At 37.9% G+C, this 27701-nt stretch overlaps 1 protein-coding gene across 4 annotated transcripts in view; it reads right to left on the bottom strand.

The window, feature by feature from the left end:
* Positions 1-27701, bottom strand: part of SCUBE1 (signal peptide, CUB domain and EGF like domain containing 1) — a 213101-nt gene that overhangs the window by 107703 nt on the left and 77697 nt on the right. For all 4 annotated transcript variants that reach the window (XM_065673120.1, XM_065673131.1, XM_065673139.1 and 1 more), the window contains exon 5: positions 168-293. In XM_065673120.1, the coding sequence (XP_065529192.1) occupies positions 168-293 (126 nt within the window). The remainder of the gene's footprint in view (positions 1-167; positions 294-27701) is intronic.

Below are 27701 nucleotides of genomic sequence, written 5' to 3'. Positions count from 1 at the left end.
AGTCCCTCTTACCCATCCCAAGTGCACTTTCTACAGCAAACCCACACTACTAAAATTACAAATCACCTTTGGGCAAAACAAAGTTGATTTCTTGTTTCTGGAAAATAACAACAATGAAGAAAATAAGACATTTTGGGGCATTTGAAATTTAATCTTCATCTACCTACATTTGCAGTCCTTCTGGTTTTTGGCAAGTTCAAAGCCAGGCCTACATTCACAGGCAACCCCACCTTTGGGCGTCTCCCGGCAGATGTGTGCACACCCATGATCTTTATTCATACAGTTCATACCCTCTGTAAGAAAAAAAGAAAGAGAAATGGAAAACATCAGTACTGAAATAAAATTATAAAATAATTATACGCATCCAGTTCTCCAGTAATTTTAATTTTAATTTTTATTTTGCCTCTGGATTGTGTTCCACAAGCCAAAAGAATGTAGCTGAAAAGAGGTATACAATCAACAAAAGAGTGTAATAAAGGACAAACCTCTTCAGGGCCAAATGCAATGAGTACTACTGTGGAAGAGTGTCTCTGCTGCTTCTAGAAACCCAGGACTTGTGATTTTCCTACCCTATATCCATATTCTAATCTTTCACAAAAACATCATGGATTTAAAGGATACCCCAGGAAGTTATCTGCCCCACAGGTAATTATCAGAGTTGAATAACTGACCTCACTGTTATTTTTACCTTGTATAAATTTAATCGTTACTGTCTGGTGCATTTTCATCTGCCTGTTAATGTGTTTTGTATTTTCTAATACACAGAATCTACTAAAGATCACATCCTAGCATTTTTGCTTGGATCTGTTTCTTTGCTATTTGTTATATATCTCAATTATCTGTGTCATACACTGTTAGTGTAGCCCATCTCCGACAAACCTACCACTTTTCTCTTTCAGTATTTTAAAGAAAGTGTAAGAGCTGTTCAACAAACGTTCAAGTGCAATAGGTGGATTCCTGCTACTGTTTATGCCAAGGCATAGTATCAACCAGGTCTCTCTTGATCATCATAGGGCCAATTTTAGCTTTCCAAACCATGTAAGTGATTTAGATACTGAATGCGCCTTATGCTCTTAGAGACTTTCATTACTGAGTTAATTCAAACCCCACATATTCACAGAAATCTTGAACTCAGTCCTTATGGGTCAGCATCTAGCATTCCTTGTGTGAACGAAGGCAAGCCAGATTTGCATTACAAAGCCTCCTCAGACTTCCCTTTGGATATCTGACCTGGAAAGGAGAGACAAATTCTCTAAGAGTACACTGACAGAGAATTCACAGTGTAACTTGGCTTACTACTGTGAAAACAGCGTGTATTCTCCAAAACGGGGGTGCATGCAACATCAGTATGGACTCAGCAACTCATTTGTCACTTTGGAACATGGCTACTGCTACCTATTCTGGATAATTTCTCAAAACAGCTCCGGTGTAGAATGTTCACCTTAAACCTGCAGTGACAATGAACTGTAAAGAAATGTTTTCTTCAGGGCTGCTGCAAAGGTTTTGCTTCCAAAGGTAAAAACAATCACTGCCATCCATTTTTATTCTTACAGAAACAGGAACATACCTGCCACCCTGGCATCTACACAAACTGCCTTTAGGATGAGGCTGGTCTCACATTGAACAAAAGTTTCTCTGGATACAAAATAATTTTTAATTGAACACAAGTTAGTGTGTAAATCAGCTACTAAGAAGCTTTGGGTAGAAACTTCTGAGGAGGAAATGCTACAGAAAGTCAGCCAGAGATTCCCTCAGGTTGACAGAAGCTAAAAGCTTCAGGAGTTATTTGCACTGCTCAACTTACCTCAGAAAGGTTTATATTAGCAAAGCAATGAAAAACACACATTACCAAGGTATTTTTGCTCATTTCTCCTACCAAAAATATCAGGATCTCAAATCTCACTGCCTTTGAAAACCAACATTATATTGGTTGTCTAAACACATGCATGTCTGTCTTCTAAATTCTCCTCTGTATTGGCCTTGATGAGTTTAAAAATTTGCCAAAGCACAAAATAACATTATTCTCTGTAAACTGCAACATGGACAACAGATGTTACTGGAAGATACAATACATACTACACACTATAAACTATACACTATACCATAGATTGAAGTGAGGTATTTATGTTTTGTTTGGCTGAACAGACATAAGAAACCTGGGAACGGCCTTATTGAATGTTTTGAGGCATTTTATAATCTCTTTCTCTCCACTTCTCCCAACAAAGGATTTCAGACACAATGTGTTTGACAAACTGCATTCCTGCACACTACACCATGTTCAGAACAGGATCTGGGAAAGATAACACATGGCTGATTGAGTCACACTGCTGAGGTAATGAGAAGAGAGGAATTAGATGAAAGAAGATATTTAAAGGCCCAGAAGTGTAACGAAGCAAGTGATTTTCAGCATTTACTTAAAGATACTGAATATCTGCCATTGTTAAAATCACTTGGAAGACAGAATCTGTGCACTGCTAAAAATAATCAGGAGAAATCAAAGATCACAATTACTGCATTTTGAAGCAAAAGTCAAAGATAAAGCTGAATGTTATGCTGGTATTTGTGTGTAAGAGCACTGTATTTCAGTTATTGTATTAATCATCTCAGTTATTGTATCCATTAAGCAGTTGGAGCTGTAGAAAAAAATATTTGAGTTCCATGTTTAGCTGGAGAAGAACACCATAAAAATCTCCTACACCTGAAAACCATTATTTCAGTAAACATCAGTTTTCTGGTGAAATTAAAGACCATTATTTATCAGACAAGAGCAGGAGCTCATCCACAACAAAACCTCTCATTTTTATTTTAGTATTTTTCCAAATCCCTAAGAATTACAAAAAAGATCCTGAACAAAGTTTTGTTTAAGCCTGAAAAAATATTTAGATAAAAATGCAGCCAATACATATTTTGGCTTGTTTTAAAAATGTTTAATAACAAATTTATGCTAATTTGTAAATAGTTTTAATAATTTGAAATTTTAATTTTTCAGCAAATGCAACAGTTGGCCAGACATCCCTGTATCAATCTACATATATAAATGATTTATGAATCATATACTTTTTTTCAAGCTGTCTCTTCAGATGATACTGAACCTTTTAGGATATATATAAATAGGAGAGACAAATACTCCTAAAATTAATTTTTGCAGTAGTCTCTTTAGTAGGATATGGTCCAAAATGGCACAATCAAAGCCAAAGAGATTGCTATGTAGAAATGGCTGAAAATCGAGTAATTCAAGTAAAAAACACGATCATGGAAAAATTGTTTGGGATTCTTCTGCTCATTTAAATATGTTTGAAGTTTTTCTCTTAATCACCATAAGACCCAATTCAGCAGAGGGGCCCCAGCACCAAGCAGACTGCCCTGTGCTTCACATGTTGCTCCTTCCTAGAGCTGACCAATGTAACGCAGAACCAGGGAAGAGAGGGGAAGCACAGCCCACACAAAATATCAGGCAATGGATCTTCCATCTAAGCCTTAGCCAGGAAGTATTTGCAGAACTACATTTTTTACTGCACTGACTTGTGGCCCCCACTCTCTCTCCCATCATGACTGCAATGACAACACTGGTTTTGAACACAAGAATTTGCCTCTAGCTGCTTCTCTTGATTTCTGCAGTGATATGTGTGTCGCAGCTTCTAGAACTGATGTGACTATGAGTCAAATGAAAACCATAGTTCCTAAATCAAGTGAAATACTAAATGTTGATAAAAGTGAAGTCTGTGCACCAAAAAATCCTTACTTTATTGTCATGACACTAAAATGTCCACCGTTGAAAGGTTCTAGGATTTTTATGTTAGATGTTACTATATGCTGCTACTCAAGGTAGTCTCTAAGGCCAGCACAAAAATGGGTGCATATTCTCTTTGGCGGGGCTGGCAGGCAGCAAAAGAAACTTTTCAAACAAAGACGCATTCTCAGCAAATTCACCTAATAAAAAGAGAGCAAACCAGAATCCAATGGAAAATATAAACAGAAAGAGAAATGCCACTTAAGAAAGGAAAACACGAATCTAATTAGCTTAAATCCTCTCTCAGTGTTTTAGATATGACTCAAGAAACTCTCTCCTATTGCATTCCTGGATTTTCTCTTACTTTCACTTACAAAAGATTGCTCATGGAAGAATGGCAGACATTGTTACATGACCCACAATTCACATTCATTTTTGTTCCTGGGCTAGGAGAGATTTGGGTGTAAGTCTACCACATTAGCCCAGTCTGCCATCTAGTTATCACAAATCTCTTAATAGTGCTGTTCTGCAAAATGTTCAGCCTGATACAATGACCCCTCCATTGTATTATGCTCTAAAAAATGTTTTCAGCTCAGTGGCTCTGAAAGTGCTTAAATCAGGCTGACTGTGACAACTGATGTACTGATGAGCCTTTATTTTTCATTAAGACTGCCTGTTCTCATCTTAATTAAGACTTCTAGCAATTATTTTACTCTGTGTTTCTTCATTTATGCTTACACTATCCACTATGTTGTCATAATTTCACTCTGTATTGATATTGCTATTTTTTATAACTTCCAAATAAAGATGATGATTGCAAACACTATCTGAAAAAGACTCTTTACATTGCACTAAAGATATAATACAGTAATAACTTTTAGAATATTGTCAGACATATATGTGGTTGAATGTGGTAAGAAAATACAAGAATTCTTGAACTTGACACATATATGCACACTTATGCTCAATCCTCAAAACTACATAATTGGATTTTCTTTTTTGTTGATGTTAATTTTAGCACCAGGTACACAGTGAAATCTCTTATTACAGTTGCATTCTTACTTAACAAAAAAGCAAGCTGTATAAAAAATAATCTAAAAAGTTGCAAATATGATTTAGGAAATTCATATATTGCACATTATTTGCATGATTCTGTTCCAAAAACATCCAGAAGAGTTAAAAGACATTAAATATAAGTTATACACATGTCACTGAATTGCTGGACTTAGATAAGCCACAGTGTTTAATTATTTATGAACTGCTTTACACACTTTTAATGAACATACCTTGTATGTAAAGTAAAGCATAAATCTTTATATAAAACAAACAACAAGCAATTGTTGTGGTTAGTTTCTCTCCATCGATTTTAGTTATAGGGATAAACACTTCTGCTTGAGCAGGGGATCCATGTGGTGCTATGAAACTGCTACTGGTAATATTCAGGAATTTCAGGACTTTTCTCTTTTGGAGAACTACCAATTTAAGAAATGGTAGAGTTCAACTGTATCAGGATCAACTGATACAGTTAACTGTGTCAATATGTATTATATGCTATAGCAAAATACAATCATATCAAATATATTTTAATTATAATAGCTATAAAGTAAGAAACAGAATATGGCATGTCTTTAGATCACCTGATTGTCACTTACAGTCATTCTCTCAATGCCCAGTGCTAGAAAGAGGGGAATATATCTTCAGCAGCAGAGAGAGGAAAGAATAGCAGAGGAGACAAGGTTTCTCATTTTAGTTGTTTACTATACTATTAACATGGTGGGGTTTTTTTCAGTTTGTTTTCTTTTTAAAAATTCATGTGAAAAACTACAGTGCTACAATAAAACACACTGCTCAATGACCAAGCAATTTAGAAGACTGACAGAGACAACTCCTCTCCCAGAGTTTTTGTTTTACTCTGTTAGGAATGGAAGCCAAGCCAAACATAACTAAGTTTCTGACGGAGACAGAAACATGATGTTAGCGAAAGTACAAAATGGCTGTTTTAAGCCAAATGTTACATTCTGCACATAAATTTTTGGTCATATAAATGCAGTAGGATAGTGGACTATCAAAAAAACCCCATACTAATTAATTTTTTGGCTGGCTTGTGAAAAGCAGCTCCCCATCTATACCTGTAAGTGTCCCTGCTCTGGCCTACTTCCAGCATCTTGCGTGCTTCACAAGAGTAATAAAATTCAACATTTGGCTAAAGAACCCAGTTATAGTCAACAAATACATATGGACAGATCTTGGCTTCACTGAAGCCAAAGGATTGTTTTCCAGCATCCTGGACCTTTACGCTGCACAGTTGCATCAGATCTTCTGGATGTTTCTGGCTTAATATTAAGGGCCCAATTCTGCGACATGAAGAATGTGTGGGTGAGCTCTGCTCCCCACTGAGAGCCTAAGAAGCTTTCATCTCAAAACTAAGTATGCCCTTATACGAGGATAAAAAAAAACCACCACCAAAAAGTGCTCTCTTCAGTAAGAAAATGAAGGATGAAACTAACTGATTTGAGGCAGCTACCCTTCCTCAGCTGATCACAATGTCATAGGTACAAAGCATCCACCTAGGAAGAGACTCCCATTGGGTATGCTGGAAATGTAATAATCTATGTCATGGTCCACTGCTTTTGGTATGGTTAACTGAATGAACACCAGGTTTTCTCTCCATCCTAACTCCTGAAATAAGTTGCTTGGTTCTGCATAAACCTTTAGGAAAATGCAGGTTTTTTAGTGACTACAACTCACCCCAACAGAGACTGACAAGAAAAGAAAACAAATAGAGCAGGCAAACTGACCCAAGGAAGCAGAAATCTACACTATCAGTAGGGCTGGCTGGAGAAATCCTGGACATCATGCAAGGAAACAGCTGCTGGTATATTACAAAATAAACAAATTCAAGTTTGTTTAGCAATTACATGTGTTTTCAGTTTGGATATAAAATGTGCTTAGGGACAGCATCTTTAGCAGACAGGCTTGCAGTCTGATCTCTGACAAGATGTTCCCCCTCTGAGTGGCAGCCAGAAAACCACGTGTCATCCAGCCCTGTAAAGGGGTTTTGTCTTTAAGATTCAGAAATAGGCATGTGTCAGAAATATAACTTCATTCTGTCAGCAGTAAAAGCAAAGATTTCCAATTCTGCAAAGGTATTGCAATTTCAGAAAAGAGGATAGAAAGACAAAGTGAATGATAGCAGTGAATGGATTAAGTTTAATTTAGCAGAAAACCATGCAGGTAGGGAAAAGAAAAAAATTCAGAAATTTCCAGAAAATGGCAGCAACTCATGGGGGATCAAGAATAGAGAATAAGAAAGACTGGCTGCAATCCAGTCTAGGTTGGTTGCCACTGACTTGGGATTGTGTGATGGCTTTTTGGTGGACCACATGATCTGGCAATCTCAGTCTGTTTCCCACGTTGCAGAGATAACAACAGAAGCTGGTGCACACTGAAACCCCTTCCAAAAGGCTGTGCTACCTTCTCAGACACAGATACGGTTTCTCTTAAACAGAATTCAGCAAGATAGCCCAGGGAACCCGTGCTGCTGCTGCTCTGGCAAAATTTAAGGCTGTCAGTCTCTGCCGGTATCTACTTGGCACCTGACATTACCACTGATTTCACACAAAAGGAAATAAATGGCAAGGGAAGAGAAAAGAAGGACAAGAAAGAAAAGCAAACCAAAACATACCCAACTCTACCACAATTTTGTTTTATCTTTGAATTGCAATTCCTCAAACACTAAAACAAAGCAAAAGAAGTCTGGGTTTTGGGGAGTCACTGTCACACAAAGTTCCCTGAGAGATGGAGGTGACTCTTAGGGCAGACAAGGGCATGCATGAGGCATAGATGAGCAATGAGCTTTCTCCATTTTTGAGTCTTCATCACTGCTGTCCTATTTCTTGGTAGCTTGGTAGGAGCTAATAAATCTCGAGTACTGAGGACCCGGCCCCCAGAGATGTGGTGCTACAGCAGACCTAGCGAATCATCAAGGCATGCTCAAATACCCTCAGAGGGGCAGGAGTTCAGTAACTATAAAGAAGTCCCAAGTTCTCATAAAAATGAGAAACTCCCAGGTTGTTTTTGAAAACACTAGGCCTCTGGGCCTCATAGCATACTCAGAGACACAAAAACCTGGCTCGCTCTTTTCTGAAAGGTTCTCTCTAGGGATAAAAAGTACCTATGTATAACATGGGAAAATGGTAAAGCATTAGACCAGACAATAGCAAGAAAACGTCTTTCCTCCCTGATCAGAGGAAAACTCAGTATTTAAACATACTTCACTTCTACCAGGTGAAACTTCTCATAAACATGTTGCAAAGTTTTTAGTCCTCCAATAAAAAGACTTAAAATAATCTCGGAAGGCAGACACTTTCCACAAATATAAATAATTTAATTGAACATATGGTGGCTTTTCATTAGTGTTTCATGAGAAGGTTTTGAACTGAGTCTAACCAGAGTTTAAATCATTACAGTATCATTTGTGTAAAGATAAGGCAGGAGATGGCATGATGGGATTAAAAAAAGAATACTAAAATCTTGTCTTTCTTTCCTTCTTCTGTAATATGCACAGCTGACATGAGACAGCCTTGGTTTCCAGAAAGAAATATTTCTAATAAAATATTTTAAAAATAAATATTTCTAGAGCACTTTTTCAAACTCATAGAGTATATTCAAAACCAGATAGAGTAACAGTAAATATTTCAACAACACTTTGCTTTGCAGGAACTCCTTCACATCCCAAACTCTTCCCAGGAAAATTTCATAACTTCTTGCAACATCACGTAATTAAACATAAAATGAGTATGTGCTTGATCGGCATCTTTGGAAGCAAGAAGGGACATTTAGATTTTAGGTTTTAGGATACTTAGGTTTACTTTCTGAGCTGCATAGTAAGTAAACTTTGCAAAACAGCAGGATGAAACAGATTCTTCTTTTGCATTCCTATTCAGCTTTAACTGAGACACTTCGTTCCTCATGGAACCAACCAATGATGAAGGGCCCTGGATGTGTGCAAGGGTTTACTTTCAAGCTCCAAGTGGAACACCGACCTCAGCAATGCCTATTCTGCATTGGGAATATTCTTGCAACTCTCAAATTCTTTTTCAGGGAAGTAACAGTCTGCTGCGGCCTTGAGTTATGGCACTACCTTTCTAAGGCATAACTCAGCCCAACTCAGTTGTCTGAAGAAATCTGATACCAATTTTGCTATTCTAGTAGGATTATTTTATTACCATGAACACAACATGTAAAGACATTTCTAAGTGTTTAAGTATGGAAAAAGTGCATGCAACAGACTTTTTCCTATTTTCTTTTTTACATAAACAGAAAATACACTGTAGGACTAATTCGCAAAATGATATATGATATGACATTATATATAATTGTATATATTTTATACTGTTATAGATATTTGTATCATTAGATATGCACTCATTTTTATATATATTGAATATTCATAATTATATACAATGCTAAATGTACTGGTGCATATATAAGCTATTTAAACTCAAAAATACATTTTGCAAGAAATGAAGGCTGTCTGCTGTTCTACAGGTAAAGAAGAAGCACAGATCAAATTATTATGTTCCATCAGGCTTACCATTTTTGTAAGGCTAAACATGACTAAGATTCAAAGCTCAGCCTCTTATTTTGTTCCTTACAAAATAAAACACTGACCAAGATGCTAAGGAATTCGCAGAGTTGCCCCTGTGCAGGAAGGACCATGTAGCACAAAGCTGGTCATGTTTCTCAGGGATATGGGACAAAGCAGTAGAGATTCTAGCCTCCTGTTTTGAGTTTTCTTGGCTTTGTGGTTGTTTCAGCTCTAAAAGCTGAATGTGAAGGAACATTCATATGTAGCTGTGCTACAGGCCCCAGAGCTTCACATTTCCATTAACACTTTGACAGTAGAAAAGTCCAATGCTCTAAGTTTTTGTCCACCAACTAAACAGCTGTGGTGACCTTCAGAAAAATCATATACAACCTGGAACCAAAATCTATCAGTGTATTTGGAGCTACTGAGTCAAATATAGTTGCTCTCAAAATATAAGATTCTGGGTATACTTAAGTAGTATGTCTGCACACAATACAAGTTCTTTTTAGGTGCAAAGCCTTCTTGAGTTCAAACCTCAAGGTTTGTACAGCCCACTTTCATGCACCATTGGTGTGCAGGAAATACTTTGTCCCCTGGCGAAGTCAAGCTGTGACGTGCAAACTTGCATGCCAGAAACAGCATGACAGAGTGCAGAGTGCAGAATGGATTTCAAACTCTTCCCAATTTCAATAGATACCATTCCCCCCCCCCCTTTTTTTTTTAAGAAAAACAGATATATTTCACTGACAAGTATCAGAGAAATGGAGTAATCCAACTCAGAACTGCAGCGGAGTGAAAAAAAAATGAAATAATACCATACTAGAAAATGCTATCGCTTCTAAAATGTTACTCTAGCAACTGTCACTACCTGAGGACAATAGAAAATTGAGTATGAAAGGCAAAATATATGTTTGTGAACTGCCTTGTGAATGAGCAATTCAATTTCCTATCAAAATGTTTTATGGCGTGGGTAGTGGCTGGGGTAAAAGCTATGTCATCTGGAGTATCGTCATAACTAAATACTTTAATAAGCTCTGAGTGTTTGGCTCCTCCATTGTCTTCTGTCTCCTGCTTGATTATTTAGTGGGTCGGGTGCTAGAGCTCATAAATTTCAAAATTCTTTCAAGGTTTTTTTGCACTTCTGATCAAAGAAATGTTTGTGTATCCTTCCCATACTGTGTCTCTTTAAACCACTGGCTTTTTCAAAGTGCCTTTTTTTTTTTTTTAACACCATAATGTGATGTACACAGAGAGGTAAATGATGTCAGAATCCTTTCTGCCCCAAACCAGTCTGTAAATCTTCAGAAAAGCAAAGTTCATGGGTGCATTTAAAAGGGGCACAATCTGTTTGTGCTTAAAAGACAGTCCCCCTTTTTTTTGTGTGTGCAGAATAACAATGCCAGAATGCGTTATTCCAAAGAACTGTTGCCATGGTGATGCCATCAATAACATCATTTTCTGCATCCTTGTCCTTTAAACACATAATGAACGCAACAAGCATTGGTAAATGTGAAAAAAGAACAATTACTTTTTCTCTCTCAATAGCAGAGGAAGCCTTTTTTTCACCTCATCAATAGAAAATTATGTAGAAAGGAATAATAAAGACTGCTACAAGAAGCACCAAGAAGCCTATTAGTGACAAAGGCGCCTTTTTTTTTTTTTTCCCCATGAATAATTACAGCTCTTCAAGAAGAAATCAGCCCAGGCTAAGGACCCTTTGCAAGCTTTAGATGGTAAAACAAACATTTGACTATACAAGGATTTCCCTTTCATGTACCTTTCCAAGGAAAAACAACTAAAATCCAGAGTGAAATGGGAGAGAGAAAACCCAGAGAAACATCTGCTGCAATTAAAGAACCCTGCACATTCACCTAAGAGACTCATATCAAAAGCAACTAGATTAGTGACATAATCAATATAAATTTCAAGCCACCAGGTTAAACTTGTCTGTGGTGGGAAAGTTTGGCTTTTTAAGTAGTATAATAACAGGAAGCTATTCTGATTCTATATGAACAGGGGAAACAGGATTTCAATACTAGATGATTGCCAAAGAGTTGTAAAACATGGTTAAGTTTAAAAGCTCAAAAGACCAAGGCAAAATGGTACATACACTTACTACACAAAGTCAGTTCATAAAGAATGCAACCTTTACCAAAGCAAGATTTGACTGCAGCGACTTTCAAGAGTCATGTAACATGCAATTAGGGAGCCCTTCTGAAACATTAGGCCTTTGTCCTGACTGATGGGTGATGTGCATATGGGAGCTCTGAATGTACTGCTTGGGGTTTTCTACACAAAGTGAAGGTCAGCCTGTTGTGCAATGATTTGTTTATATCTTTGGGCCTTTCCCTACATACCTATAGCCAGAGACTGAGGATGATGGGGAAAAAATGCTTCCTCGTCATTGCCTCTTGGTAGTAAAATGAACTTAAGTAAGAGAAAAGTGCAGAGGGAAGGAAGAAAGGAGGGACAAATTTTAAAGGTGGTTGGAGCATGTGAGTTGGAGATGAGTCTAGGAGTCGGTAATCTCAGACACATATGTCCTATAGTGAGATAAAAGGGCTGTTAGGGTTAACGACAGCAAAGACACAGCAGAAAACTTTAATCAGGTTTAAAGCGGTAAAATGAATTTATTAAGATGAGGCAATTCCAATCTTTAGCTGAGAGTGGTCTATGAGTAAAAGATAACAACTTAACCATATGGCTGCATTTACAATAGAAAGTCTGATCTAAGTTAGGAAGGGGAATTCAAGATGTTCAAATACTTTTCCTGAACACACTATTGTCTTGCATTGTCCTTTGATTTCTCACCACTTCTGTCGCTCCACCTCTAAAGTGAGAGATAATGCTTGCTCATTTTGGATAGCTCCTTCAGTTCTCCACTTGTTACTGTGGAAATCCTAAAGGAATTGTGAGCCAGTAAAGATGAACAACATATGGAGATGGCGGGAACCAATTCTTTTCCTTTCTGTTTCAGAGCCTCTGCAATGTTTCAAAGTACTCACTATTCAACTCAGTTTAAATGCTAACACAGACTGGGTTCTCTTTCATGGAAAAAAAGCTTCCATGCTCTGTCTAGATTTCAACACATTTAAGAATTGTTTAGAAAGCTCTGTTGAAAGGCTTTAATAGGGCAGCTAATAAGCTAATTCAGCTTATCTGAGGGGCTATTCACCAAATTCCCCACAAAACAAAAATTGGCGAAATCTGTTTCCCAGTATCCAAACATCACCCTTTATCTCTCAAGCTGAAGGAATAAAAGACAAATTCTTGGAAGGAAATGTTATGATTCCCTTCCCTTCTGGTTTGTCTGAGACTTGGAAAGAAAATGTCTACTTCTGTAACTTCTTAGCTGGACTCAAGAGGCTGAAAGCTGAATGGCAATTCCCAGTTTACCGGTCCCTCAGATCAACACTTCTGCATGGCTGTCAACAAAACAAACCAATGGTTTTGATGAATTGGTGAGAATCTCCTGAGATGCTTTAAAGGCCACTGGAAGTTTATATGCTCAATTTATGGAGTAAGTATTAAAAGTGAACTGTGTTTTGTTAAGCAACAGTTTCTTAACTCTGTTGGACTCTGTGACTGGAAGGATGCTCAGTAATTTCAATTGCTTAGGGGTTGCCTCAGAATGAGTGCAATACATAAGGGTCACTTCAATGTGAACACATTCTTGCACAGATCTTTTGAGAAAATAATATTTTATTTTTTTTTATGAAGAGAGAAAAAGGCTTCTGAGATGAAAAATTTTAAAAAGCTATGCCACTGCTTACAATATTATTCTCTTTCATCAGTAATAATAACTTAAAAAAATTAAATTCCTTACAATTAACAGGCATTAGCTAAATCGTGCTCTTTTTCTGTCTCCTGAATCCTCAGAAGGAATTCCCTCCACTTGATCATGTAAAATTATACCATTTTTCGATGAAAACGCAGAAGGAATGATGACAAAATTTAAACTCCCCTATGCCAACACATTCTGAATACTAATGGTGCTTCTCAAAAGTGAACGATCTTTCCATTTTAGGGATGCTTGCAGAATAGAAATCTGAACATGAACCCAGAAGTGTGTCTTTGTGGCTATTTCGAATTCATAAAATTTCCACTGTAGCAGAAGCAAACTATCACAAAATAACAAACTGCATCATGCCATATCCCAATTAAAACTTCAGTTGTTTTCATGGCCTCTGCAAGAATGCATCCAGCTCTACATCACCACCATTTCTACTTCATGGGTGCATTTCCCCTACACTTAAATCCTAAGAGTATTTTTGAAATATTCTCAAAGATAGCACTGAAAAGCTTTAGTGACATATTTCTGGCCACAACCTGCACAACAAAAGCTAGCAAGTACGTCATACAGCTGCGCTTTTATCACCACATAGGTGACTTATTGTGACACAGGGTAGACTTTTTGAGACATATCTTTGCTAAGAAACTTGCAGATCCTTGGCTAAGAGAAAAATGAAAGTTGTGAGTGTGTAGGCATTGCTCAGATGGAGAAAGCAAATGAGAGATAGGTCCTGTGGAAGAAGCAAAATAAGGAGATGAAGGAGGCTAGAGAGGAATGAAAGGTCAGCTAGTCATTGCCACTGAGTCAGAGGATTTGGACAGAGGCCTGTAGAGGATATGAGTAATGATGCTGGCAAACAGAACATAAGCAATCAGGAGAGAGGGTCTTCAGTCACAGTCCCGTAATGGAGAAAAAAAGGGTAGTCCCATAAAGGGGAGGAAAGCAAAGCTAGTTTTGATGAAGTCCTGGAAGTGATCTAGTGTGGATATGGGATAGAGAAGGAAGCATGCCGAAAAGACTTGCAAGTTAAATTCCGTGGACCTAGAATAACAGGAAAAAAAAATAACATGGAAAAAGTGGAATAATGAAGAAATGAATGGAAAGGACGTCAGACAGAAGGAATTGATGACTATAGTCTTCAGGCTTACCAGTCAAAGGTGTACCACTCAGTTTTCTTCCATGTTCCCTCAATGACATATCACAATTGCTTGCATGCCACTAATGTTCTTGGCTTGAGAATATGCATGTTTTTCAGCATTTTTAATGGAGTTTTGTGGGAAGGCTTGATTTCCTCTACTACAGTCTTTTTCACCACAGCTCTATCTAACCAGGCTGCTTGTGGGGTGACATCAGACCAAAGAAATATTATGAGCATTCCTCTCTGCCATTGGCATAAGTACCATCATTATCAATATCCAGCAAGCTTAACAGCAGAAACTCTGTATGTTCAGAAGCAAAGTACTGGCCAGTCTATGATACAAACAAGAGTTTCAGTCTCCAGGTGCTATACTGGATGAGCTTAGCATTCTTGAGTACTTATGAAGTTAAGTTTTTTGGCTGTTTATAATAGGTGCCTTATTAAAAAAAAAACCCAAACAACAACAACAAAAAAAGCCACAGCAAAAAAGCCCAACCAACCAACCAAAAAAAAAAAAAAACAACACCAAAACCAAAAACCTGTAATTAGCTGTGTTATTGCCATCCTTTAGAATTCCCTGAGAATAATTTGTGGACCTGGAAAGCTGCCACAGGCTGTGAGTTGTATTCTGCTTTAACATATGTCGCATGTTGGTTTTGGGTATCACGCATTTTTTCTACAGTCGTTGAAACAATAAAGGAAACAAGGAACGTGCACTTAGGGCTGACTTCAAATATAAAAATCTAGTCTGAGGGCAATCCACATCCTTAAAAATTACAGGGTACTCTAATCTGAATTAAACCCAACATATGCACAAACTCCAGCTACCTCACTTGGCCAGCCAAGGAAGGGAACACAATGCATGTTCACAGGATTGGAAGCACTATCCTCCCTTTTTGTGTAGAACTTGTTCTGCCACAATTAATGAAGATAGGCCAAATGCTGGGTGCCAGAAAGCCAAACTGGGACAACACCCTCCAAGCCCCTCAGAGACACTACAGGGAGCATTTCTCCTTTCCCTAATGCCTGCAATTCTTCTGTGAAGCTGCATTTACAACTCGCCTTCACTGCTCAGACACACAAATTCATAAGTCTGGCACATCTGCAAAATACGATTTGTACTACCCCAGCCTAACAACAGTGAGCTTCCCAGCACTAGGAAGCCATTCTACATTATTTATAATGTTGCTGCTCCACGCTGATGCTGCTGAGTTTCCAAATTCAACTTCATGGCATTAGCAAAAGGACAGATATTTTCCTTCCATCTACTGTTGTGAAACCCTATGGACAGCCACTCTGTTTTTTTTCTCCATGATGGTAATTGCCATATTTCATAAGTACTGAGAAGGTTGCTATGTTACTTCTGACCCAGACTTTCGTCTTCCAGGTCTTCTCTCTTGCATGCAAGAGTTATTAACATCAACAGCTTAAGAAATAATAAGGAATCAGACTAATGTTAAGAAAAACTACATAATCTTTTAAATAAATAGTACTTTGTAAGAGCCTTTGCAGTAATGTGTTTTTCTAAGATGACATTTGCAGTTACAGTCCTGCAAAATTGTTGCTTCTTTTTTTTAATGAAACATTGAGTAATCTAAGATTGATAATTTGGAAGAGTCATTGCTCTTCGCATGGAATTTATGATGTTGCAAGAGCTGTCATATCCAAAAGCTATAGTACAGCACAATAATAACAGACAATTATTTTACTCAATACGCAGCCACCACCTTATTTCCTTATTGAAGGAATGGCTAGGAAGGACTCTCCATTTGATCAGAAAAAACTGTCACTGACTTGGTTACCCTAGGGGCTCCAAGCCACTGATGTTAGAACAAAAATTAAACTGTTTGGAAAATGGGTTTGTGGTCATTGTTCAGAACCCATCCTGGAAGTTCCCGAGGAAACTGTGTGAAAGGACTTTGAAATGGCACTGGCTGTCTGGATAGGAAATTATACAGGTTCCTTCTTCTAAGATGATGCAAACTAAACATGCTATCTGCTGGCTGAATGACTACTGCAGCTATTGCTGCTATGTGAATGATATGATGGATTAATTTCTTGTCCTGCTGTATAAATTGCCATTGTTGCTGTTACTGAAAATTATGCAACAGGGACTTTGATAACCTGGCATGGCTTAGTTAGCACAAATTGTGAAAGCTAGTTTTTTCGCAAACTGTGAAGGTTAGTTTTTTAATTATGACCTCTGCATAGGTACCATTTAAAGAGAAACAAGTTGTGGACAGACCTGTCAGGAACAGAAAGTATTATATTTAGTTTAATATCGACAACTTCTTTCATTCTATAACAACTATTCTGAGTTGACAACTGAAGAAGTTTAGTAATCTGTCACCCGCTCAGACAAGGTCAAAGGCCTCAAGTGCTAAACTTAATTTTCTAGGAGTAAGGCTAAATTAATGTGCGTTCCTATGCTACTCAGTGACATGAAGAATCAGTGTTATAGGAACAGTGTCAAGGAGAAAACCCAAAATAGGAAACATAATTTAGCCAGAGTTTTCTAGCATTGAGATTGCTTCATGATAATTACTCCTGGTTTCAACACCTTCAAAAGCTTTCCAAAGATAATAAAGAAGTCTGAAGAAAATTAAGCAGCATTGTTCTCATGGTAAGGCCAGTTAAGCCAACAATTTTAAACGCTGCTTCTCACAGCAAAAATACTGCTTCCCAGAAATCTCTAAATCAACTGCTTCTTACATGAACAAACAATAAACCCACATTTGAGACTACTTAGATTCAGACTCTAGATTATTGTGTTCAACTTCAGTTAAACTAGGATATTCTTGTCCTGTGCAATGTTAAGACTGAAGAAACCTGGTTTCTGAGAAAATCTGAAATGCAGTAAAGGGAACAAAGATGTCCAGACTACTTCTAATGAAAATAAAAATTTCTAAGTGTAATATACTGGCACAGTGGAACAAAAGGCTGATTAGCAAAAGACTTAGCACCTAGACCTACAAACTACAAAACACAGCAGAAAAGCTGACAAATCTATTTCACTCAGAAAGTGCAAAAACTATCTCCAGAGAATCTATCAATGTCTTCTCACAAACTTTACTTTCATCCTATTATTCTCTGCCTCCCTTGCCATCAGTATCACTGGTGACCATTTATGCCATGGTTGTGCCTCAACTTTACATGTTCCCATCAGTCTATGCAAGTACCAAGAAATATAGGTACCAATCACTTCTTAAAGCTGTTGTCTTTCTTCTTGGAGATGCATAGAACCTTCCTTCCACTTTAGCCACTGCACTTTATTACAACAAGCAGGCTTTATTTCTGAGCTGCCACATGCAAACTTAACGAAAATTGGAAATGTAGTACTGAGGATGTCAGGTTTGCTGCTTCAACTGGCTGTTTTCCACAAGGACTGCAGACCAGAAGCATATAATACTAGAGAAAACAAAGTGATTAGAACTACCTGCATGTTGAAGGAAGTGAAAGACAGGAAGATGGATGGCATGGAAGGTTTTTGACCCTTCCCTCAGGATTCTCCTGTGTGAGAAGTGGGCTGAGCCCTTCCTTGGGCAGCTCCAATAAGGATGCAATAGGAAACATGAGCTAAAAACTCAACAAATAGAAGAATTCCAGGAGAAAAACCATGACAAAAGGTAACAGTAATACTTTACATGGAGAGAATGAGCACAGAGTCCTGATGCATATTTAACTTACATGGTAACTATACCAGTAAATATCATAGGTGGGCCTTCACAATAATTACATGTCCTTGCAGCTCACCTGATAATTACTTTCAAATGGACCCCCAAGTATTTACCATGTATCTGCACTGTGGCTTAGCAGATGAGATAGTTATATAAATTCATGGTATTTTTCAGGGCTAAACCCTACTATTACATGGTGCTGTACTTACCACGAGTCATCACCAGTATGGTCTACACAGATGGTGGTTCTGAGCAATACAATCCTGAGTTCGAACACAATAGCTATTTCTTTTTTTTTCTTTTTTAATGTCCAATGCACATTAGAATTTTAAAAGAAATGCCCTTGAATGTTGCATTCTCTTTCTAGGCATGTTTTCAATGAATTTCACACAAATAATTTGCTGGCAAAAGCATCTGCTGAAACAGCGAATTTTAAACTGGAATTACACATTACTTAAGAAAAGAAGTATTTTGAGTGTATGTGAGTAAGAATTCACACCTAAGCTCTGATTTTCAGAAATCCACCTGCCCACCAATGGAAAAGTTTTTTCTTTATGATATGTACTTTTAATCAGAAATCCATTTTAAATATAAAGAAATTGCAAACAGCTGCCAACAAAATAATGCTGCAGATGCAGTAGTATTCAGATAAAGTTGTGCCTTCAAAGGCTGCTTTACTGGACTGAGTACAGGACTACCACTCAGGAAGCCCAATCTCTTGTAATGCTCGAAGGAAATTCACTTAAACTCCCATGCCTCTGTTTCCCTCTTCAGTCCCTTCTGCCTACTTAGATCTTTTGGTCTTTGCTTCAGATCTGTGCTTGCTCACTGCCTGAATGAATGGGGCCAGCTACACAGATGTAGGAAGAGACCCACCACTGCTAGTCATCCTAATAATATAAATCATGAGGATAGGAATTCTAATGGAGCATGTACATATGGACAGAAAAATCTGCTTTAATCTAATAGTCTATGAATGAAGGTTCTGAGCTGTAACTACGGGAGAGACTAAGCCTCCTCTTTGGCGCTACTACAGCACTTGAGGTCCCATAAAGTACTTCTACTAATCATTATTACTACTGGATTACAGCTGGGCCACTGAATTCAATAAAGATCAACTTCATTTCAGTACCCATAATCTACAACCAGAGAAAGAATACCTGCCAATGAGTTTAGTACAGATGATCAGAAATATCCGTCTATGATTTCTGGGGGGTGTGAGACAAATCCTTCCAAATGCTATCCCCTCCAAGCGCATGTGAATTTGCTTTCAGGACACGGCAGTGATTCTTTTAGCCTGGAGATAGTGTTTTGAAGCAAAATCTTGTACATTTGAAGGCAGCTTATTCTTTGTTTGGGAATCTAGTGCCCAACACTGACACACCAAAGTGAGTCCAGAGAGCTGCTATGAATATGATTAAGGTGTTGGAGCGTTTCACATATGAGGAGAAGGGAAGACAGCTGGGTTCATTTAGCCTCAAGAACAGAAGGCTCAGGGGAACTTATCGATGTTTATAAACACCTGACGGGGAAGTAAAGGAGACAGAGCCAGATTCTTCTCAGTGGTGCCCTGTGACAGGACAATAGGCACAAACTGAAATACAGGAAATTTCACTGAAACATAAGAAATGCCATTTTTACTGTGGGATGATCAAACACTGGCACAGGTTATATAGACAGGATGCGGAGTCTTCATCCTTGGGGATATTCAGGACCTGACTGGCCACAGCCCTGAACAACCTACTCTAGCTAATCCTGCTTTAAGCAAAGAGAGGTTGGACCAGATGATCTCCAGAGCTGCCTTCCGACCTTAACTATTCAGTGATTCTGTGAAAATTAAGAGATCCTATTGCCAAGCAGAACTCATGGAACTTGTGTTATGCTTTACTGACATGCATGTGCAAGTCTGCTGAAACAGATATTCAAATAATAATATGTTTGGATTACAGATCTTTGGTGGAAAAAGAAAAAAAAAAGACTTCTGAAGGACGACCTGAAATGAACACATTTAATGTAATATAGATCAAGCAAAATAACCCGCTGTGCATAAGGCTGCACTACAGACTGACTGTATCTATATATTTCTACACATTCTTATGTAGGAAAAATGCACAGTGCATTTTCTTCTTTCCTAATAAGCCCTTGTCACAGTATGACATGCTTGAAATATTTCAATCTTTCAGCTAAGACTGGAAGGGCTGGAAAAGGGTTATGGCCGACTCACTGCCTCTGGATTTAAGGCAGAAAGGAATGGGTCCCTGGGATGCAGTATCTAAGGTATAGGCTGTGCAGTTTTCCAAGTGAAAAGCCACTTGTGGAGAGTTTCAAAATAATATGTATGCTACTTCAGAATTTGTTTTGTAAATAAAATTAGTGAAAGGGAGTGGAAAAGAACTGCTCATGGCACCCTCGTCTGGGAATGTAAAGGAGAATGCATACTGAGAATTCTTACCTTCTCTCTTTATATCCTCCCCTGAACTAATAACTGATCATTGTATGTGGTGACTCCACTGTAAGAGTTTTTAAACAAATTTACCCTAATTCCTGAGCAAGAAACTGAGCTCGAAGGCCACTGGGGAACAGTTTCAGTGTCATGCAGCCAGAGATGATTTTTTTCCATATTCATTCAGGGGCAATTTTAGAAGCACTTACACAGGTGCCTCCAAACAATTTAAAAAAAAGTTTGTCATCTTTTTTTCTCCCCCAGTGCTTCTCCAAAAAGTGACAAATACGGAGAGAAAAGCACATCACATTATTCTGACTTTGCTCTACACATTCATTTTGAGCTACTCCTGAGGTTACGATTGCAACAGAGATACAGAGAACACTCTTCTAGCCCAACCATTTCACACATCTCTCTACATACATACTTACCATCATATCATGAGAACACCAATTATAGTAAACCCTGCTGTCATAAAATTATTGAATAATTTAGATTGGAAAGTGCCTTTAAAGATCACTTGCTCAAAGATTCAAAGTTAGACTGGCTCTTGCATTGCTGGATTTTCCTTTGTTTAAGGTACCTATTTCTTAGCACAGCAACTATGAACCATGCTACGATGAAACTGGTGAAACTGCTTTTTAAAACATCTGAAAATAAATTCCGAGGATTTTTATAATAAAATTGTCAGCCATTTATTATGCAGTTACTGCTGGGCTCATGCTGGTGATATTTGTCACTTGTACTTTTGCCACATTAGCAATATGCTTTTATAAAATAAAAGTAACACAATAAACCAAGTTATCTGCATGGAGAAGATACTGAAACAGTATCACCTGAAGAACAATTACCAGTGTGTCCTCCCCTTCTTTTTCCTCTTTTCTCCCACTGGAGGTAATGACCTTATCACCCTTTCTTCCCCTGATCACTACAGCAAGTGTTTCCCTTGGTGCATCTAGTCAAACATGGAACAATTGTGCTCAGTTCATATTTACTTTTGAACATTCCTGTTTCTGTTCCAGACCTGACGACTTTACATGCTCAAAGCTTGCCAGATCTTCCATGTCTATAGAGTGAGTCTGAAAAAATACTCTCTCTGCTGACAATCCCTAACTTTCTTATGCAATTACATGATCCTAGCTATGACTGCCTTACTATTCTAACAAGACATCTGCTTCACACTGTGAAGTCCTCCGCAGTTTGGGTAAATCCTCAGCTTTAAGACAATGTCAAAATTTGTTGAAAGTTCAATATAACCAAGTTTTTACTGTTGACACTATTTTAAATCCTCCCTATATTTTGCTTAGGAAAAGGATGGAGAGATTCAACATCTGACTCAAGCCAGCTCCTGTTTCTGCAAGCTAGGACATGGCCTTCAGATGCCTTGAAATCTGCCAAAGCAGCTGTCATCGGGGGAGAGTTCAAGTGCCCCTTGCCTATGATTAAGCTCTGCTTGTAGGGTGATGAGAGTTGTAAGAGATCTCCTGGTGCAAAAGAAAAAATATTTTCAACTGATCATCCTAACTTAAGCATTATATCTACACTTCTCTAACCCTGATGCTGCACTGGATTTAAAGCCAGTAAAAAGTCCTATCACCAAAAACCAAAATGCTGTTCTTTGAACCAAAATGAGGTACTTTTCTATGTTTTATCTATTTGTGGGATATTCACTTTCAATTTTTTCATTTAATCTGTTCCAAACACTAGGTCAAATCTATGTGCATCTGACAAGACACTTCCAGCAAGTGAATGTACGCTGTGGTAAGAGCTTTTTCCATCTATTGTTTACATGGTAGAAGAATGTATATGTATATATGCATATACAGATTTATAAAAAGACAGTATTTCTCTGTGCATATGTGGCTAGGTATTTAGGCATGTACAGAACTGGCTTACTGGGAAACTTTTCCTTTATGACCACATAAATCTTTTTCACTAAAATCAGAGTTATTTACGCCTAGGACTACCTGTGCTTGCACCAGACCTGGTGGGCCAGGAGAAAACCCTGCCAAGACCACAGACGAACCTGGGTCTCCAGGGATTCCTAGCCTGCCATAAGGAGTGGCTTAAGAAAGCAGTTTCTGAAGTAAGGTTATGAGTCCCTGTGGGGCCCCTGCTTATTTTATAAAGGAAAAACTCATGCTACCTCTTTACCATACAACCCAACACCCATACACAAGATGAAATACTCTGAGAAATTCACAGGAACTTATCTTTGAAAACTGCAGAATCTTGTACACCTTACTCATGCTTCTGCATGTCCATTAAACAAAAGACAACTCCCTAATATTCTGTGCTGAACAGTATCATTCTAGGAATGAAATACAACAGTAGACATTGAAAATACAACATCCATAAAACCCTGAGCAAATATTTGTGCTAATGAAGGTTAAGGAGTTGGCAGTCCTGAAAACTGTAGTCCTCTATTTATCGACAGCCTAATTTCAATGCAGGCAGCTGGAGTGGAAGCTTCCCTACACTGGCCTGCCAATGCTTTCAACCCTGACCTAAAGAGACCCTCTCTAGAAGCAAGAAATAATTCATTCTTTATGCTTGTTTGGCCCTGGATTTATTTCAAGCAAAGGCTGCCAATTCCACTGAATCTGTACACAGTGGTTTTATAATATGGTCTACAGTCAACTGGGATCTGAACTGAGACCACCTAAGTCATTCCATTAAAACAACATACTGTAGTAGAAATAGAGAGCTGGGAGCAAAAGGCCAGAGCTGTCATCCACTTCAGCTTATTTTTGTGATTGGAAGGTGGTTGCAAAGGAAGAGAAAGCAAGCTGAATCACACCTAATAGCTTTGAAAACTGCATAATAAAAATTAAGAGGAAAGGTCAGAGAAAACTAGAAAATAGTTTGGACCTTTTTATAGTTGCATCACTTATTCTTTTAAACAGAAATATTCCCTGTTGCTTTTATGAAATGAAGTGCATTCTTCTTGATATCAGCATTCACTTGTTATAGGCGTGTTGAGTCTGAGGCAGCATCCATTAGTAATAAGCAGAAGTATTCCCACTGACTGAGACAGTGACTTATCCACTCCCTTTTTATTTAGGCCGGCTTTCAGAAATGGGTATGTCAGTATTTCAGGATCTAACTTTTGGTTTCTGCTTAAGGAGTATGATTTTCAGAAATTACTAAGCACTCTCCTGAAAATTAGCCCATTTAAAGCCAGGCTGTAGCCAACCAGACTTACAGGCACACCTGTCACTTCTGAAGAGCAGAAATTCAAATGGCTCCAATCTGAAGCACAACCCTGCTTTCTTTTGAAGCTGTTAGCAATACTGCTCAGTAAAAGATAGTGCCAAAAGGCCTGCATTAGATAAACAGTATTTGCGTCAGTCCCCAGTACAGCCTTTAATTTATTCTTCTTTAGGTATGCATAGAAACAGAAACTTTCCACTGTTCAGAAGGGTGAAGAATTTACTTGCATTATGCCCATGCATTCTGCTTTAGGAACACACCTGCTACTCCAAAATGTCAGCTGACAACACAGTTCTGTTTTATGAGACTGATTCCTCCTGTAGTTAAAAGCTAATTCCACTGCTGACATGTGCGAAGCACAGGCTCATTTAATGATATAACTAGAAGGGGAAAGAATGAGGTGGTACAACAAAAAAAAGAAGGACAAAAAAAGACATTTGCAAAAAATGGTTTATCGATATAATTCATAGCAAGACCTATTGCTTTCAGAAGCATGCTCATCATAACTTACTAACTCTAACTAAATTATATGACACGATTTTGCAAAGCAAGGCAGGCAACACCCCCTTCCAGTAGAATAGCATGAAAAACTCCTGGGAACTAAAACCCCTCAGTGGTTATGTGTTCAATCCTGCTAAATTCAACTTAAATATGTATTGATATTAGTAGTGTTGGATTAATGCAATAACTGTTTTTACTTGTTCAGAAATATACAGGTCAGATGTAATTCTTTTTTTAAAAAAAAAAAAAAAAAAAAGACAAATTTTCTTTTTTTGTTTTCCATATAATTTCCGTAGCTCCTTTCTTCAGAACTGATTAAGTGCATGACAGAGGCCTTAATACTATCTAGAACACAAGCTACTACTACAGTCAGAACATGACTCCATTAATTTTCTTTTCTATGGATTTAGTTCCTAGAAAGACAACAGACAACTGTGCCAACTTTGAGCAAAGAATCACATTGACATCACATTAAATCATCTTTATGGAGTACAAGTCAGTATGCTTCTAAAAGTCTGCAAGATTGGACCTAAAGTAATGGCTTAATAAAAGGATAATTGAAATTTATTTCTGTAATTCAAACAAAGGAGCGAACAACACCCCAACAAGGCATTTTTAACAACGTATTTCCACCCCTGTTCCCTGGTATTCAAATATCCTGACACAGTTAACAAGTTCTGCTACTTGTATTTTCCACCTGGTATCAGTATAGAGCTGGAGCTTTGATACTCAGTCTAATTGCTTCCTCTTGGCTGAGCCCACACCTGTATCCACTTAATGTCTCAGGAAAGCAATGGAACTGTAGAGTACACTACAGAAAATGATGCACTTAGATTGAAAACAAAACTGTAATATCAGATATATCAGATAGTCTGAAGCACTTGGAAGGAAGAATTACCAGCTGAAAGGTGCCCGAAAGTACCAAAGCACTATGCCTGCCTGGTTAGCAGTACTCAGGCAGAAACCAGCACTGTATCTCTTGAGAAAGTGAGAAAAAGTGACCTTTCTGTACTACCAAGTGCAACAAAAATAATCCTTCTCAATCACAAGCCACCCACATGAAACAGAACTTCATGTCAATTAGTCTGAGAGGGAAATATAGTCACAGGTGGGTTTTTTTTCAGCTACATTCAGTATTTACTTTGAAACATATTTGATGTTTTTGCTAAACAAGTCCTGTTTCAACTACTCAGAAATTTTTCTAATGCTTCATATTTTGTGTGGGTTTCCTTTACTATTTTTTTCAAATACAGAATACCATGTAATATTTAAGCAAGCAAACTCTTCATTATTTCTCATGGCTCTTTCATGCACACCAACATGAATCTCCATTGTTCTAAATTCATCCTAACAAAGGTGGAATCAAAATTAGAAAGAAGTATCCATTTTACCCCTTATAATACATCTGGGCTGACTTATACATGCTATAAAGTTTAAGCCATACATTTCACCTCCTGAGGAAAAAAAACTGAACTACTGAAAGAAAACCTCAATGGACCTCACTTTCCCTTCCTTACGTGGATCCCCTACTTCAAACCCACAGCTAGTAGCAAAACCTCACTGCATTCCTGCATTCTGATAACCACTGGTTAGATATGGGGGGCAAATGGCATCACATGCAAGTAAAATAATCTCCTCTATTTCACTGTTGGCTAGATTTCCAGGTTGAGAATTAGTGAAGCTGCTGATTAATTCAGGTCAGACTAAGCTAACAGCAAAATCATGCAGTATTGTATGCTCACAAGATCATCTTCCACCAGAAGCAATCTGCCCGGTTTTGCATGCTCGGTTGTTCATAAAGTTGACTGTACCTGAGCTAACTTCTGCAGGGACACTCGCAAATCTTTGTACTCAACTTGTGATTGCTCTGGAAGGGTTTTCGGGCTTGTGCACATCATGGTGTGAATGTACAGGGTAGCCCAAGCAGCTCACCTGAGCCTGGAGGACCTGGTAAAGCAACTTCCTTGTTACTAAAGAGAGAATAGCAGGCAAGTTGGACCAATACTTGGAACAGGTACCACCGTTCTTGCTAAGAAGAATGGTGGTACCTGTCCGTTAAGCATGTTCCCTATGGCCTACATACTCTGGGGTTTTGTTGGGTTCTTTTTTTTTCCTATTATTAACAGATTATTCCATTCCACAGTTTTCCTGGATAAATAATTATTTTACTCATAAGGCAGATGAGGTATTTCTTAAGCACTTTCCTTTTTAGCCTTTCTGCTGCTAGTTCTGCTGTTACTTTACAGAAGTAAACTAGCAAGTAAGCACCAGAAGCCACACTTTCATATTTGACTCCCTTTTATCGAACAGCTTTCTGAACTGAAAATGAGACCATTTCTCTAGATCATTAAGGGTGGACTAGACTTATAACGCAGAATACAAAGTTAGGTGTGTATAATGGAAAATACTGGCAAACATTTTTTTAAAGGCTAAGTTGTGAAAGTTTAAAATAATTTGCAACAATTTCCTACCATATAAAATAAAATTTGGGGTGCCATGGACTTTTATATCAGAATTTAAAGGAAAATCTCTTTTCAGTTTTCTCACTGGGGGTTTAATTGCCACTGAGACAAATGTTACATGCATGCTATATATTTTACACATCTATGCATTCTGCTTATATCTGTAATACTGGTGGAATAAATCCTGCTCCTTGCTGCCTTAGTAGACAGATACTAGGATGTAACTGGCTTCTTCTTTTTAACGTAGAAGTAGGCTCATCTTCACAGTTTTGATATTGCATTACAGAATTGAACTCGTATCAAATTCAAAGACAGAAGGATGTATTTGCACTGTTAACTTTAGACATATAATACCAATGTTCCTGTTGTCCTTCTGGAGATGCTTTCTGCTCTCCAGAGAGAGCCTCATCTCCTAAACTCAAGTGGTCTGAATCACTTCTTGGTTAGAGTTCATAGTCATCCTTATTACTCACTTTGGCTGAATGCCGAACAGTCAAAATATGCTTTTTAATCTGCAACTATTTCAGGTATTTTAGCCTTTTTCCGCCCCTAAAATCTAAATGAGATATATGTGCATTTTATTTCCAGATATTGTTTCTCTGCCTGAATAACTTAATCTGATTTCTCTGTGAATTTGCTTATCATTCTACATTACGTAAACATGATTTTTCAACTCATGAGCAGTTTATCTGTGAAAAATTACCCAACACCAGAAGTGAAAGCTAGAAATCTAGTGGGCTAGAAATCAGGAGGCAGCATTCTCTCCCTAGGAAGCCCAACTGAACACCATGCTTCTCTGTCTGTAAAGTAGGGATACACATCTTTTGTCTTGTCTGAATGGCAAGGGGGAGTCTCAACCTCTCAGTCTCTGTGTATAGAGTGCAGAGCAGTTGACACGATAGACCCTGACCTAAAAGCTACTGTAATACAAATTAATACTAGTTTTCCACAAGCACTTCAGTAATGCTGCCTAAATACATTTTTTGGCCACGGTAGCATTTACAAAACAAATGCACTGCATTACAGATTTTCACCACTTGTACTGCAGTTACCACAGAGAAGTAAATCTTTAAAGAATCTTAGCAGTATGAAAAGAAAATAGCATCATCATGTTCAATGCCAGCTCTTCTGCTCAAATATTCATCACTAAAATG

The sequence above is a fragment of the Lathamus discolor genome, chromosome 1, assembly GCF_037157495.1.
Source record: "Lathamus discolor isolate bLatDis1 chromosome 1, bLatDis1.hap1, whole genome shotgun sequence".
NCBI lineage: Eukaryota > Metazoa > Chordata > Aves > Psittaciformes > Psittacidae > Lathamus > Lathamus discolor.
Note: the sequence above shows the minus strand (reverse complement) of the source record. Positions and strands in the feature narration are given on the sequence as shown.